We start from the raw sequence: 17,419 nt of genomic DNA on the forward strand, positions 1-17,419 counted from the left end.
TTGTTGTGGTTATTGTTGGTTAATTGTTATTGTTGTTGTGGTTGTTGTTGGTTAATTATTGTTGTTGTTGGTTATTTGTTGTTGGTTAATTGTGGTTGAATGGCAGCAATGTAATGCTGCCATTATAGGATGAATATTGGTTGTAACTGGCAGGTAGTGTAGCTTAAAAGCAGGCACATTCTACCTGGTTTTTATCCAGAAAACCTACCGATTTTGGTCGGAATTCTCATACAAAAAACCTAGAAATTCATATTTACCGACCGATGTCGGTCGGAAATTTCAATTTGAAATCTGCCGAAATTTAAATTTCCGACCGACGTCGATAGGAAATAAAGGTTTTTATTTATTTATTTATTATTTTATGTTTCCGACCGACTTCGGTCGGTATGTTAAAATTAAAATTATTACATATTTCTAATTCCGACCGATATTTTGAAAAATAAATAAATAAAAATTTAAATAATTCCGACCGATTTTGGTCGGTATAATTGTTTTTGTGAGTCAACCAACGGTTGAATTAACCGACCGAAATCGGTCGGAAAATTTCGACCACCTTCGATCGCAACGCCTTAGCGACCATTATTCTTCCGACGAATTAAACACGGTCGGAAATCGGTCGTTTTTCGTTTAATGTCGACCGATATCGGTCGGTATTGGTGGTCGAAATTTGGCAATTTTCTAGTACCGTCTCTCTAATTCCTTTTCTCTGGACAATGTTAATGGGTCGAGATCCTTACTATAAGTAAATGGGGATCAATTAGAAGCATTGGGAAAATAGGTTTCTGGTGTGGATTAAGAGCTAGGACAAGATGTCTTAGTTTAACTTCATCATAACTTCACTTAGATTTGGCAGTTTAAGCCTTCGGATTTCAGGAGATCTCAAGGACTGTCTTTATTGGTTGCTTCTTGGATAGTACTTTTATCCCCTTTTTGAGGGGTGGGGGTGTTGTACGGGGAAAACAGGAGTAATATTCATAAAGTCTTTGCATGTTGTTGCTTTCCTATGAGAAAGTTCTCAAAAGTGAGGTTTCATGCAGGGATCAGCTCCAATTACTGGTTTATCTGAATCGTCATCTGAGTCTGAAGACTATGAAGCTGATCATGCAGACAATCATGATTTAACGGATCTGTCAAAAATGGAGAGTCTGTATTTGACCGGTATTCTTGATGAGTTAAAGATGTGCTTCAATTATAGTCATGAGGTGAGTATTGGTGAAAACTATCAAGGACACTTTTTCTTGAAAAGCAGTGACTCCACTGACATGTATAATATGCTTTTTCGAAAGCCAGAGCAATGAATTTAGTCAATATGATGGAGAAGAGAAGTTTTATGAAGCATCTGAAAATTTAAATGACCTGGCTGATAGTCCGTATTCATCTGGAAATTTTTTGTCATCAGAAAAGACCATGTCAAAGGCTCCTAGTTTTAATCGTTTTGCTGGTCTTCTGCCTATTGATGTTCATGATAATGGAACTAATTCTGTAAAACTGACTGATACATTAGATAGTTTCGTGAAGGCTCAAGTGGTTATTTATGACCAGAAGTCACCTCGCTATACTAGCATTGATACAAAGGTCAACTGGTGTTTCTTATCTGGCTAAATCTGTTTACTTAGTTCTGCACTTAGGATTTCTAATTTAATACAGGTAGCCGTCACACTTGCTACCTTGTCTTTTTTCTGTCGTAGGCCAACAATACTGGCAGTGATGGAATTTGTAAATGCCATTAATGTGGGAGAGGAAAGCTGTAAATCTTTCAGTGACATTTCTTCATCAGCCATTACACAACATGATAGTTCCAAGGAAAATGTGGTTGATTCGCAGTTGTTTGAGACAGCTGATCTGCCTGCAGTGAAAGGTTTGCTTGGGAAGGGGAAGTCTAGAATTATGTTCGGTCTGACACTGAACATGGCTCGTGCCCAGATCTTGCTGATGAAAGAGGATGGATCTAAGCTCGCTACCTTGTCTCAGGATAATTTTCTTACTGATATCAACGTCTGTTGTTTCCATCAACTTTGATTTTTTTCCGTTGTCATATTTATTATGTGAGTGCAACTTTTCAATCTTGTTATCTCCTCGGATAGGTGTTTCCATCTTCTTTTACTATAAAGGCATCTCTGAAAATTAGTGATGACAGCCTCCCTAGCAACCACCTTTATTTCTGGGCATGTGATATGAGGAATCCTGGTGGTAAAGAGCTCCTGATATTTGTAGGTGTGCTAGAGAAAGGGATTTCAACTACATGCCCCTTGATCCAGGCATGATTTTGACATTGTACATTTGTACGTTAAGAAATGTAGAAGGGGCTATTGCTGAATAGAATTACTAATCTTGACTTGAGATATGCACGACATGAATGTTTTGGTTATATTAACTCTTACAGCAAGTATTACTCCTTTTGTCTATGAGATACAATTGACGTTTAGAGGTTAAACATCAAACTAACATTATATAACAAGACTTCCAAAAGAAGAGCAGATCGTGGTGTCTGTTACTAAAAGAAGTTAAATAATTTTCTGGGAACTTTTTCAACCAAACGCCACTGGGAAGAAGTTTTCAATTATTTGCAATGTTTTTTCAAAAAAAAGACTATCTATGAGCATCTACTCCCTCTGTCCACAATCCACAGTAATTGTCAATCTCTCAATTTACCTGCCCATACCATTGCTTCTTTAAATATGACTACTTTTATTCTAAAGGTACCCCTCACATATCGACCTTACATATAAAACATGAATGTCTGATACTGATTAATTGTAAAAGGACAATGCTGAAGGACAAAATGTTCCAGTTTGCTTAATTTGTGTGAAAAGCAAACATGATAGGGGACGAATCCAATAGTTAATTAACAAGTCTTGATAGAAGTAAAATAAAGAGGGCATTTGTTATTAGTGTATGTTTATAATGCAAATCCCTAATTCTCACTTTACTGATCCAAAACAGTTCCTAACATGGGCAATATCCCCTTGATGCAGTTGGCTGCCTTGTGAACAATTTCCATCCAAGAAAGTTCAAGAACACACGAGCGGAATGTTTTTCTTCATGAAAAGGACCACAACCAAATGATTTATTAGGCTTTCACAGGCTCAGCTCTGGGCCTCCAAAGTCCCAGCCTATATTTGTGAGTGTACTTCAATATCAGCTTCCTCTGCAACATCACAAGCAATATGTCAAGAAGGGGCTCGTGGATGCGAAAACACAGCAGAAGGGATCGATGGCTGTAATTTAAACCACAGTGCCCTGATAAATCAATGCAGCTATGGTGTGCTTATCTCCTAATCTTAGAAAGTGCATATAGGAACTAGTTCTACGCATTAGTTCACTCAGTTTCTCAGGGTTATCACATTGGCAAAGAATTAGGAATTGTTAACTGTTGAACCTCAAAAGAAAAGATTACTCTACTGAGACTAGAAAGCCTTAAATTTGGCCACCACTAAATAGTAGACTTGATATGATCAGTAAAATTGATATCATTCACTCCACCTTCATAGTCATGCATGACAGTTGCAACCAAAAGTTAATTTTCACTAACCATTCCAGTCGTTGGACAGTCCAAAGGTGACATGCAATCCATTCTCCTTTTTGATAACCACGCTTTTTAAAATTTTCTTGATAAAAGTGTTTTGCAACTCCACCTAATTTCACACTGCTTCTAAAATTTGGCATCCCATTTCAGTTGTCCTTACCAAAACCCCTAATCCAAGACTACCCTGCAAACCTCTAAGGTACAGAAAGCAAGCAAAGTGAGCATAATGTAACAGAGCAAAATCTCTTAGAACTTTACAGTTCGGAGGTTAAACTTCCAGATATACTGAACTAACACAAGTAACAAACTAAACGATCATCTCAATATGATAACTTGCATAATACATCAATTTCAGACATATTACATCATTTTGCAAATTATGCTCTTCAACAGTGACGGTCAATCCTCAGCTATGATGGACAGCCAACATAAAATCTTTTTGCTTTACAGATACAGTTACGAGACATTATTCAAATGGAGAGCACAATTAACCACAAAATCAGATGAACGTCATTAAAGAATATATAATAAAAAAATAATAATAATAATAATAATTTTTATTTGTAAAAAATTAGTGTGCTGTGTAATTCAACCAGATGTCAAAAATGCTCTCTTGGGAAATGTGCCAAGTTTCTCCTCTCTCTCCTCTTTTCCTCCCAAAGCTCCGACATAGCCTTTTCCGATGAAGCACCTATCTTTGCCTAGCTATGGATCGGGGACTCACTTTTATTTCAAGCGAGAAAACTTTTCAATTAGTTAGTATTAATGAGGAAATTGATAGATGGTGTGTTCTTACAGAGCGCAGTAGGAGATTCACAAGCAAGATTAAGATTAATGAGAGTAACCTTCGATGGGTATGTGAAGCTCTGATTCAAGCTTCGCTACAGACCGGTAACAAGTGCAGGAGATGGGGAAGGAAGATACAAGCTTATACTTTCAGAGTAATACAGAATTTCAATAGCTATGGGAGGTTTGTCAGAGTCGAATCTATCTTAGGGGAATACAAGGCTGCAATTATTATTCCAGAAAGCAGTTACAATAAAGGATGGGGAGACATAGCAAGGAAGATACGAGGCTATTTGGGGGCTTATGTGGATCCAAGATTTTATCTTGCCGACGAGTCCAGGTCCTATATGGAAGCTGCAAAGATTACTCAATGGCCATCAGAAGTCGGTGCTGCAGCAAGGCAAAATCAGGGTCCAATGGTGGAGGAAACTGGTAATGAGAACTTCTTGTCGAAGTGTCTCATAGGTCAATTCAACGACCCCTTCAACTTTAGCCCAAACTCGGTGGTGATTCAAAAATGGTTCGCTGGCAAATGGCAGGTCAGCAGTCAGCTGGGCTCAGAGTCACGCCGATCAGCCATAATCAGTTTCTGTTCGAGTTTTCATCCAGGCTAAAGGCAAACAGAATCATAGCTGGTGACTGGTTTTGGAATGGAAGTATATTGTCCCTAGAATGGTGGTCTCCGGTGGCCGGAACAGTGATGACAACAGAAAAATCAGAGCATAGATGGGTGAGAGCCTTCGGAACCCCACTCCACGCATGGACTTCAAATACATTCAAATTCATCGGCGATAAATGTGGCGGTTTCGTCGGAATTGATAAAGATACCGAGCATAAAGTGCATCTGTTCTGGGCTCGTATTTGTGTGAAGAATAGTAAGGAGGAACTTCCAAAATATCTGGAGTTGATCAAGGAAGACTGGGGCTTCAAAATTTCATTATTAGAAGACCACTTTACCAAAATCAGGCCGGCCGGAGCTTCTTCATTCGGCGGAGCAAAAGGGTCACATGCAGAAGCTGGTACCTCGAGCCTTGCACCAAGAGCAGCAGTCACGCACGTGGGAGGAAACCCTAGCAGTTTTAATTTGAAAAAAGATGTACCTGTTAAGAGTAAAGGTTTAATTATACCAGTGGATAATGAAGGGAGTGGGTCCAATATTGCTATTAAAAGTTTGGGCCTGAAAGCTGACCAAAGTTATTATAAAAAGGTCCCAAAAAGAAGAGCCCAAGTGAAGGAAACAAAGTTATTACAAGAAAAGATCATATGGAGGGTTGTTGGCCACAAACCCAACCCTTATGTGAATAAGTTTAACGCCTTGGTTGTTCCTTCTCTTGACTCCGAAGAAATTAAGACACAGGAGCCCTCCATAGCTCCCCTGCCAGAGCAAAACTCAGACATTCAGTCACTCATATGCCGATGACGAAGCAACTCCACATCCAAGAATCTATAAATCACTACGCATCAATTCTCAGAATATGGATTTGGTTCCGGTAAGCAGTTTTGACAGACTTCTCCTCCCAAGCAGTCTATGAAGCTCTGCCATTGACATGGTACGAAGGGGAGCCCAGTCAACAAATTGATAAACCCTCCATTATCGAGACCTCAAAGTGGACTAAAATTACCATGGTTAAGGCATGCAAGGCTTTCGGAATTAATGCGGCCGGGTTCGAGCATGGTCTCTTAGGTTTAATATTGCGAATGGAGCAAAGGAGACAAGCTCAAATTCAACAGCAGGAGTCACAACAAAAATCAGGGAAAGGGGAGAAAACTAAAGGAGAAGGGAAAGAAAGAGATTACTCTGTGGGATCAACTATGACCGAAAAGGGCAACATGACAGTGGGTCAAGGGGTAGGCACTACAAATCCTTCTCTGGATGAAGCTTAAAATCCTGAGTTGGAATGTGAGGGGGCTGAATGAGGAGGAGAAAAAGAGAATTATTAAATCTCTCATTCAAAAATAGAGGGTGGATATCTTATGTCTGCAGGAAACAAAGATTGAAGACTGGTCCAACAGATTGACTCAACAATTATGGGGTAACAGGTGGACTGATTGGGTTGAATTGAAGGCAAGTGGAACTAAAAGAGGGATTGTAATGATTTGGGACAAAAGGCAATGGAACAGAATAGACACTCATCAGGGTTACTACTCTATTTCATGTATGCTTGAAAGCACCCAAGAGGAGTTTAGGTGGTGCTTCACAGGTGTCTATGGACCTCACTCTAATCCAGAGAGGGAGGTGATGTGGAATGAAATTGCAGGTGTGAGGGGACATGGGAAGGACTCTGGGTCATAGGAGGTGACTTCAATGTTTGTCGGTTTGAAAGCGAGATATTGAACTGTACCAGAAGATCTAGAGCTATGAGATCATTCTCTGAAATGATACAAGACCTTGATGTCATGGATCAACCCTTTCAAGGAGCTCATTACACCTAGTCAAAAGGTGACAATTGCATATAAGCTTCTAGAATTGATAAGTTTCTTATCCGCCCTGAATGGAATGATTCATTTAAAGATGGGAGACAAATTGCTCTACCCAAGGTGATCTCAGATCATTGGCCAATTTTATTGGAGAATGGGACTGGGATGCAACCCCTTCTTATTTCAAGTTTGAGAACATGTGGTTGCAGTATGAAGGTTTCGTTGAGAAACTAAAGAACTGGTGGCAGAGCTACAATTTCTTTGGTAGAGCAGACTTCATACTCTTGCAAAAGTTAAAAAGCTTGAAAAAGGACATCACCCGATGGAACAAAGAAGAATTTGGGAATGTAGAAACCAGTAAAACCAGTGCTCATGATGAGCTAATGATACTCGAACAAATGACAGAAGGTAGACAATTGACTGTAATCGAATCCAATCAAATGATGAGCCTGAGAGTGGAGCTTTAACAGCTAGCCAAAGCATAAGAGATATCATGGAGGCAGAAATCAAGGTGTCAATGGCTTAAGGAAGGTGACAGGAACACTAAATATTTCCAAAAGATTGCAAACTCACAAAGAAGGAAAAACTGCATAGACAGACTCTTAGTTGACAATGAAATTATAAAGAATAAGGAGCTTATAAAAGAGGAGATACTGGACTTTTATGGAAAATTATACACAGAACATGAGAATTGGAGACCCTCTATAAACTTTGAAGGCATAGCAACCATTACAACAGAAGAGACGAATGATTTGGAAGCACCTTTTGATGAAGAGGAGGTACTAGCAGCTATTCTGTCAAGTGCACCAGACAAGGCACCTGGACCTGATGGGTTTACTATGGCCTTTTACCAGCATTCTTGGGAATTCATCAAGCATGACATCCTCGCAGCCATGAGTCACTACCATCAGCATTATTGGATGGTCATGTCATATAATGCTTCTTTCATTGCATTAATCCCAAAGAAAAAAGGGGTAATTAAGGGACTACTGGCCAATTAGTCTCATTGGTAGTGTGTATAAGATCATGTCCAAGGTTCTTGGAAAAAGATTGAAAAGAGTGATGGGGAATTTGGTGTCAAACCAGCAGAATGCATTCATTAAGGGGAGACAGATTACAGATGCCTCACTGGTAGCAAATGAGGTTCTTGATTAGCAATTGAAGCAAGGGGTGCAGGTATCCTATGCAAGTCGGACATTGAAAAAGCTTTTGATCAAGTGAATTGGTCATATCTCATTTCTATCCTCAGGCAGATGGGATTTGGGGAAAGATGGATTAAATGGATTAAATTTAACATGTCCACTGTCAAGTATTCAGTTCTGATTAATAGGAGTCCAGCAGGTTTCTTTTCCCCTCAAAGAGGCTTGAGGCAGGGTGACCCTCTTTCTTCGTTTCTATTCATATACTTGCAATGGAAGGACTGAGCAAAATGTTGCACAAAGCTAAGCAGATGCAGTGGTTGAATGGCTTTAATGTAGGGAGGACTCGCACAATCAACATCTCACATTTGCTATACGCTGATGACACCCTGATTTTCTGTGGGGCAGACAGAAATCAGGTGCTCTATTTAAATCTAACTCCTCTTCTTTTTGAAGTTGTTTCAGGTTTACGCATTAACATGCTCAAAAGTGTGATTTACCCTGTAAATGAGGTACAAAACCTAGAAAAATTGGCAGAAATACTGGGTTGGCAGGCTGCACTATTGGGACCTTCCCAACTACCTACTTGGGGCTCCCTTTAGGAGCTAAATTCAAATCAGAAGTTGTATGGAGTGGGGTCATTGAAAAGTTTGAGAAGAAGCTTGCTTCCAGGCAGTTGCAGTATTTATCTATGGGTGGCAGACTAACTTTGATCAATAGCGTTCTAGACAGCATCCCTACCTACTATATGTCATTATTTCCAATTAGTAAGGTTTTGAAACAGCTTGATAAAATAAGAAGGAATTTTCTATGGGAAGGGAATAGCAGTGATCACAAATTTCACCTAGTTAAGTGGTCCAAAGTTTTATTACCAAAGCACCAAGGTGGACTGGGTATCAAGGATTTAGCTTTACAGAATAAATGCTTATTAATGAAGTGGCTACGGAGGTACACTCAGGAGAATAACTACATGTGAAAGGAAGTTGCCAATGCCAAACATGGTGTACAGAACCACTGGTGCACTAAACACTCAAGAGCACCACATGGAGTTGGAGTTTGGAAGCATATCTGTAAACTCTGGGAAGAGTTCTCACAGAATATGCACTTTGTAGTTGGGAATGGACATCATATCAAGTTCTGGAAAGATAAGTGGCTAGGCAGCACAGCTCTAATGAATGCATATCCTGCACTATACCAGATAGCCATAGAGCCTGACTCAACAATATGCCAAAACAGGGAAGACAACACTTGGAACATAATCTACAGAAGGAACCTACAAGATTGGGAATTTGAGGAAATGCTCAGACTACTGGCCACTCTAAATGGCTTCTCAAGCAACCAATTAGCACCAGACCATGGGGAACTACACAAGCAGGAAGATACTCAGTGAAAGCAACCTACAAGTTAGCCGGAACTCATAATGCAATCACTGCCAGTGGCCATGGAAGCTAATTTGGAAAGTCAAACTACCACCTAAAGTTATCTGCTTCAACTGGACTGCACTTCATGGAGCTTGCCTAACACAAGATAACTTGGCCAAAAGGAACTTCCCTATGGCTAATAGATGCTTTATGTGCCAGAGGAATGCAGAGTCGCACATTCACCTCTTTCTACATTGCACAGTTGCAGCAGATCTTTGGAATATGTTTTTATCTCTTTTTGGACTCAAATGTGGCATGCCACAAAACTTCAGGGAAGCTTTTGAGAGCTGGAGCCTTTGGAAAGTTGATAGCTCCATCAGGAAAATATGGAAGATGATACCTGCAGCCATTTCTTGGACTATCTGGAACGAAAGGAATAGAAGGTGTTTTGATGGGATATCATCTGTTGTCCGGTCTCTCAAAGCTGTTTGCCTAGTGTATATTTATTTAGTTGGGCTTATCTAACCCCTGTAGATTCTCCTGTTAATTATCTAAACTTTGTTAGCTCCCTAGTACTAAAGCTGATTTTTTTGCCTTTTTGTATTGGAGCTAACAATTTTCACTACTTGAGTAACTATTCTGCATCTTCTTGATGCCATCAATGAAGCCAATTACTTCATCAAAAAAAAGAATATAAAAAAAACTATGTTGAATAGCATTTGGATGCAAAAACTTAAGAACCAAATTTGGATGTCTTACTGCTTAAATGCATATCAGAGAACTAAATTGGCTCCTAACAGTGGCCATACTTATAAACTTGTCAAGAACCACTTTGTCGAAAAGATGCCTAGTCTCAAAAGTTACATCTTGATCATGATCTTTCAACCAACGGATCTAATTAACCATTTTTTATGAAATAAGATTCTTCATTGCAGGCTCCAGAAGATGCAAAGTTACAAGAAGGAATTGAGTTAGCTCCATTACAACAAAAGACTTAATTTGCTTAGGGAGCTAGCCACAAAAAAACAAAAGTAATTGATCTAATTAACCTACTTCTTCCAAGGAGTCTTAACCCTAATTCTTGATGCAAAATACTGCAGGACATCCTTCAGTGGACTTGCAAAAATATGTAGGCTATTGACACTGTTAAAGTAAAACTTCAAAGCCAAGACATATTGTGACACTTCTACATAATCTCATAGCAAAGATGGCATCAAATCGGACATCACATCAAAGCAAATGGACATCGACAGGTGGATATGGAGAGGGCAGAAGGATAACATCACAGATTGTTGAAAAGGGAGTGCAAGGAATTTACTTCTCAATATGGATCCCTAGAGTGCCAACTAAAGCTTCCTTTTTTACCTGGACAAGAGCACATGAAGCCATCTTAACAGTGGAAAACTTTACGGGAGGAGGACAATCCAAGTTCGTTGGTGCGTCACGTGAAAGCAGGCAGGGAACCATAACAATCACTTATTACTTCACTGTTCTATTCATACAGATTATGGTATACTGTGTAGAGCATATTGGGATGTGGTATCGATGATTCCAGTAACTGTAAAGAACGGTGCTTCTAGGTTAGTAATTCAGCAGGAAGAGATGGAGGCACATGAGAAGTAGCTCTTCTAGTTTCATGCGGACAATAGGAAAGACAGAAATATGTGGGCGTTGGTAGGGCTAGAAAACTTGTTCCCATTGGTCGGTGAAACGGTTTTGTTTTTTTGAATATCTGGAGCACCTTTGATATTCCGATTAGTGTTGACGACTGGATGTCCATTGTATAGGGTCATGCCTTCTAGTAAGATTCTCCACCTTTTATATACACCTTCATTTATGGGATTTTCCCTTTTTGATGATAAAATTAATAACTTCATCAAAAAAAGTGGAATATCATCTCAATGCTAAACAATCTCCACTAGCTTACCTATTAGAAAAACTTTAACAATCATACAACTTGAAATATCAAATACCTAAAACGAACTGAAAAACAAAATACTCCCACTATTAACTCTCTCAAAGCCTTAATCCTCGATTCTTTCCACTACTACTTATTGCATCTAGTAAGATTTTTCTACAACTGTGCAACTAGACAACTAATAACAATTAATGAACTATAGAAAACGCAAATCTTTTGCAAGAATGCATTCTATCAGCCTGACAGAGAAATCAACTACACAGATCAAAGCCCTTTAGCTCTGAAGAATTACTTTAGAGCTGGAAAGCAATTTCCTTTTTTAGTGCAATGAAACATAATATCCAAGCTACCCAATAACACAATCTTCCATCTCACATTTGTAAAACAATAACATATTTACTAAAAAACATTGGACAAAATGAAACAAATTAAAAGGAAAGGGGATAAAGACTGACATGTTTACAAGGGATGCCAAGTTTCTTGAGCTTAAGAGTGCGAGTAACAAGAAGCTTCGAGAAATCTCCAATCTCAGATTCTAGCTTCTCAACGTGAGTCTCTACTCCCTTCCCCACTCCATTCAAGAACTCTGGTATCCCTACCTTCACTGCACCCACCATAGTTTGTGTTAAAATTTCACAAAGATTACAGCTATATTAAATTCTCAAGGGTGAAATTGAAATACCTATGTAAGGATTGGATTTGGAGGAAAAGCTAACGAACCCAGTTGGCACCGACGAGTTTGAAGGTGCTGAGATTAATCTTCTGTTGAAAAATAGAATTTGCCTCCACGCCATTTTTGTGACTCCTGGTGGATTAAGCTTTTACTTGTACGTGCATTTAGATTCAGCAAATGTTTTCCTCGCCCGGCTACTGTTCGAGGTTTATGTTCAAAACCCTCACACCAGTGTGCAAAGATGGTGGAACCTGAAACGACACCGTCCTAAATTTTCTTTTTCATGAAAATTACCAAATGTATAAGAGGGAGAAAATAACAAAAATGGTCTCTTATGTTTGGGGCAATTTTAAAGAAGTCCTTTAGGTGTACTTTTGAGCAGTTTTGATCCTTACGTTTATCAAAATTGAGCACTTTTGGTTATCCTTCAATATTTAACAAATTTTGGATAGTACATTCAAGGGGAATTGTGGGGAAAAAAGATTTAACCAAAAGCAGCAGAAAATTCTTTTCAAATCTCATATTGCCATAAAATAATAGCACCAAGTACTAAAAGTAGATAAAAAATAGCAAAAAACTGCACAGACATCAGAAATGGACCAGGATAACAGAAGGCAAAACTTGCACCTCATAATGTGATTCCCTACTAAATCCATTTTTCAAGTTCATGCTAATTTAACAGTCAAAGTTTTGTTAAATATATGACATGAATAAAAAAATGTTCACTTTTTACAAACTTAAAGAATCAAAAGGAAAATGTTAATCCGCTTCTGATTAAAAGAAGGGAAAATGACATTGTATAGCCGCTCTTAAAATAATAGTCGAAAAAATATATACTTATTGTATATTTTTTGTATATATATACATTATGTATGTTATATACAAAAATTATACAAATTTTATAGTATATTTTTGCGGTTATTAAATGTAAATAATTTTTGGCGCAGGCTAAAAGTGATAATATCCCTTAAAAGAAAGTAAAAGAACTAATGGCAATTTGATGTTGTAATCCGCTCCAAGGCCCAATAATATATTGGATATAGATGCATACTCTTCAAATGCATTTTGGACTAATATGATACTAGTAGGATTCAAAAAAAAATGGATCCAATAATCTCTTTGAGTAAGGCTTTAACTAGCCACATATGTGTCTTTCTTTAAAATTGTACATTAACTATACATATATTATATATCAGATGGATATTTTTAATTTAATTGGTTAGGTGGGCTGTTATTTGGGTTAATTCTTCAAAAAAAAAGTTTCATTTCCAATATCTTCTAGAATTCTCCAATTATCTCTATTTTTGATATACATGTTTCTCTCCTTGACGAAGACAGTTAAATGTATAGCAAATTCTTAGAAAATAGTATATAGAAATGACCAAAAATAAATATTTTGGAATTGGAAAAGTCGCCATAATGAATGACTTGTGACAATTGCCCTAATGTATAGAAATGCCCTTTCAAAGAATTTGTTCTTCTTCTCTTTTTGTCATGAAAGATTAAATTCTATTAAAACTAAGCGACAAGTATGGGGGCTGACAAATGAGGCTTGCTCAGTCGGTAAAGCTCCTGGGTTTGAATAGACTATAGAGTGACACGTGGAATCGGGGATAGACGAAAGACGAAGCGAGTGAAAACCAAGACCGAGGACAACAGCTTCGGTTGGCATCTGATAGACCCCGAAGGGAACATTGCTAACGAGGGCAAACGAATATTTGCCACCGGAAGACATTCAAGGAAGAATATTACTCAGTATTAAATACACAATCCGTTACAGAGAATTTTGGCATTCATAGCCTGTCGTTACATATTTATCAATGGCCCCATTATTGTCATTTAAAAGTAGCTTGATCCTAGGACCTTGTTCCCTATGTATAGCTATAAATAGTGACTTCAACGTCATTGTAAGACACGAAATTTCTGACAAACTTATGCTACACATTATTTCAAACTAAATAATACATTATTTTCTGTCTAACGGTATTCTTGTTGTCTTCGGAAGCATTGCTCCCCGAACCAAGCTCTCTGCTATTTTATCTCGATTTCAACGCTAAGTCTTGTATTTTATTTAATTTATATATTATTTTGGATCAAATCGATTTGTTTGTCTATAAAGTATAAACTACGTTATAAATTCAACTGTACCGTTTTACGGGTAAACATAAACCAGAATCCTGACTAGTACAAAAAAGGTGATCCTGTGTAGGTACATCCTGGGCATTGTGACAAAAATTTGTAGTGTTGTTCAATTCGCTCACTAACAGTTCCTCTACCTTTAAATTCGTTATTCTTCATTTTTGGTTAGTTAATTGTTATTTGATTTACGACCTGGCTTTACCAGAATTAAGCATGTATTTTCACAAATCTGTACAAAATATTCTATCAATATTTATCCCACCTGGTTGGCCTGGGCCACAGAATTAGTGGAAGAAAAAGATGATATGATTGGGAATAGCATCCTATAAAGAGACAATGCAAACTCTGGATTTGGGGAATGTTTTAGCCTTTAGGGGGAACTTAGCTAGCCTTTTTTAGCGGCTCAATTAGCGCGATTACGAATCCAATACCAAGACCACTCACAAAATTGTTTTCCTATCATTTACGTTGACAATGCTCCATACCAACTGCAAATTGAAAGTTATTTTTCCAGCTAAAAGCCATCTAAGTCCAATCTCTAAAATTATTTAATTTCGCGGTAATGGGGAGAAAAGAATACAATAATCTGCGTAGCAATTCACAATATGTTTATTTTAGTTATTTGAAATTGTGGTCAAGTCGCGTGGACGCGCATTTGAGCTGGGATTTACGTATCATGACCATGCCACGGGAATCATACCCACAGTCACGATGATTTATTAATCGTGCATAAAGCAAGCTACGAATGTTCATAAGTTATTGTCCTAAACTAATTTAAGATTCAAATGTGAGGTCATGAGTTATGAAAATTTATTGTGGAAGAGGTGACCTAGATCGTAGCTTTATTTGCGATGGGTTGCTAAACAAATTGTAGTCTTCCTCTCTCATAACTATTTAAAACTTTAACAAAAGAAATCAATGAAACCAATTAATAACATATGTTACTTCAATTTAACCAAACAAACAAGTTATAGCCATAAATGAATTCACAAAATCCTCTAACGTGAAACAAAACAAAATGCTAATTAAAGAAACGACCAAACAATAGTCTTTTGATCCTCTTGACCCTTTTCAAGTTATTAGTTTATATCTTTGTTTAACTATCAAGTCATTCTCGTGAGTAGACGACCTCACCTCGACAATACCATAAGAACCAGACAAACAAACACCTCAAATATCAGTATTCATCAAACCAATTTTGAACGACATAGACCAACTAATTACTAAATAAACAATTAACAGAGAATAATTAAAGCATGGAAGGAAGTACTAACTAAAGTAGAAATGGACCTTTTAGCCAGAGATTCCTTTATTACTTTGAAAATGAGAACCTCACAAACAAATCGACATGGCATCAAATGTACAAAAAGAAAACTCTCACGAACTCGACTTGACTGAACCTCAGTTTTTTAGCGACGTTAATGGAGCTATTTCATGAGGAGAACTGCTGCGTTTTTGTGGGTGTTTAAGGGTAGTTTAACGCTCATTTGGAGCTGCATTTCATGGCTTTGGGGGGCTGGTTTTGGGGTGTTTTCAGGTGGAAAAGGGGCAGCGTTTTGGATTATTTGCTCGCATCTAGTGGCTGCGTTTCTGCTGCTTGTTATGGATGGACTTTGGAGTGGTTTAAGGGAGCTTTAAGAACTGACTTTAGTGGCTGAAAAATGGAGTTTTTGTGGCTGATTTTCAACAGTAACGATTCTGCTTTGGGGCTAATTTTGCAGCAACTATGGGGGTTGTGTTGTTGGTGTTAAAATGGCACTTTTGTTGATCGTTAATGTGCTGGACTGGAGGAAAACTCATGGATGACTTCAAACTTGACAGAATATTTACAAGACTAAAATGCGAAACTGTTCCTACGGACGAAGCTCCATATGCGACTAATTAATTACAAATTAGTAACACAACAACCGAAACTAATAAATAATCTAAACTCATACATATTACGAACTATTAATTCTAGACTCTAAACCTCACACCGGGCTATTACGAAGTAAATTTCACTGGGTTCCATGGATATTTGCAGGATTTGTTAAACCAGATAATCGAGCCGGCTTGAATGATAATTAGCTCTGCGATACATGACCCTCACCATAACATTCAGGTGATTCCAACCAACTTCAAGTCATTAAACAACCCAACTAAATCTACCAAAGCAAACAGGAATTGAATTTTGGTTTCCACTTTCAAAACTCATCAAGTAATGATAACGAAATACACCAGGACACGTCCAATTTCAATACAAACATGTCATGTTATTATACTTAGCATGTTCCGAAATTACAGAGAAGACAGTAGGTAAAATACCTGGAAGAAGTAAAGAGAACTGAGATTTGGACCAAATAAAGGTCAGAAAACCGTAGATGGAGCTCAGCTACTAATAAACAAACAGCAATATAGCATCAAACTTGAGCTAGATACATTTTGAAAACCCAGAAATATGAATGCAGAAGAAGAGCCTTTCCATCCGCTGTGTGATTCCCCTTTTTCTTTAAATTTTGTATCTCAAATCTCAATTTGAATTTTTCAAAATTGAATTCTTAGCTATTTTGTGTGCTTGTGTGTGTTTCCGTTTTTTGAGAGTGAGGGTCTGTTAGGGTTGGGGAAAATGGGTAATGGGTATGGGCTCAAAAGAAACGGGGTTAAAAACTGGGCCATACGTTGGCCCAATCGAACTGACGAGCAAGAAATGGCGTGGTATAGCCACTTTTTTAAGTCGTATTTAGTTTTTAGCCAGTATTTTTAATGTTGAGCAAAACTAGCCACTACTCTATTAAAATTGATACAAAAAGTCATTTTTACCCTCTCTTCATGAGTGCTATGTAAATATTAAGGACATGGTGTCCTTAATTTCATGAGTGTTGTGTAAATATTAAGGACAAACCATGTCTTAATATTTTACACATCACTCATGAAGTTAAGAACACCATGTCCTTAATATTTTACACATCACTCGTGAAGTTAAGAATACCATATCCTTAATATTTTACACATTACTCATGAAGTTAAGGACACCATGTCTTTAACATTTACACAATACTCATAAAGTTAAGGACACTATGTACTTGACATTTACAATGCACACATGAAGTTAAGGACATGATGTTATTTTTCATATGGTATCTATTGGTGATTCTGATATTGTCTTTTTTCGTCTTTTTGAGTCGATGGTCTTTCGGAAACAGCCTCTCTACTCCCTCAGGGTAGGGGTAAGGTCTACGTACACATTACCCCTTCCCAGACCCCACTAGTGGGATTTCACTGGGTCGTCATCGTTGTTGTTGTTGTAAATGAAGTTAAGGACACCATGTCCTTAACAGTTATGCTGCACATATGAAGTTAAGGACATGATGTCCTAAAGTTTAACAATAGAAGATGCAAATGCAAGTTAAGAACATTATGTCCTTAACATTTACATTGCACGCATGAAGTTAAGGACACCACGTCCTTAACATTTATACT

The 17,419-nt window shown here is 37.8% G+C and overlaps 1 protein-coding gene across 2 annotated transcripts; it reads right to left on the reverse strand.

The window, feature by feature from the left end:
• Positions 1–2,771: 2,771 nt before the first annotated feature.
• On the reverse strand, positions 2,772–16,536 carry LOC104099704 (uncharacterized). Of its 2 annotated transcripts, XR_011410580.1 has the most exons (5): positions 16,265–16,536; positions 11,831–12,072; positions 11,604–11,752; positions 3,533–3,720; positions 2,772–3,148 (listed from the first exon to the last, which is right to left on the reverse strand). XR_011410580.1 is itself a non-coding variant. In XM_009606776.4 (4 exons), the coding sequence occupies exons 2-4, from the start codon at positions 11,940–11,942 to the stop codon at positions 3,071–3,073; spliced, it is 339 nt and encodes a 112-aa protein (XP_009605071.1). In that variant the 5' UTR covers positions 11,943–12,072; positions 16,265–16,531; the 3' UTR covers positions 2,772–3,070. The 2 variants fall into 2 exon arrangements, 1 of the variants encoding a protein (XP_009605071.1); XM_009606776.4 differs by lacking the exon at positions 3,533–3,720 and having other exon boundaries at positions 16,265–16,531.
• Between the last annotated feature and the right edge of the window lie 883 nt (positions 16,537–17,419).

This window comes from Nicotiana tomentosiformis, chromosome 8 (genome assembly GCF_000390325.3).
Source record: "Nicotiana tomentosiformis chromosome 8, ASM39032v3, whole genome shotgun sequence".
Classification (NCBI taxonomy): Eukaryota; Viridiplantae; Streptophyta; class Magnoliopsida; order Solanales; family Solanaceae; genus Nicotiana; species Nicotiana tomentosiformis.

Coding starts and splice junctions, on each gene's coding strand:
- LOC104099704 (XM_009606776.4), bottom strand. CDS start 11,942: ATGGCGTGGAGGCAAATTCTATTTTTCAACAGAAGATTAATCTCAGCA. Junction 11,753..11,830: donor CAAATCCAATCCTTACATAG/GTATTTCAATTT, acceptor TGGTGGGTGCAG/TGAAGGTAGGGATACCAGAG. Junction 3,149..11,603: donor TTGGCATCCCTTGTAAACAT/GTCAGTCTTTAT, acceptor GTGATGTTGCAG/AGGAAGCTGATATTGAAGTA.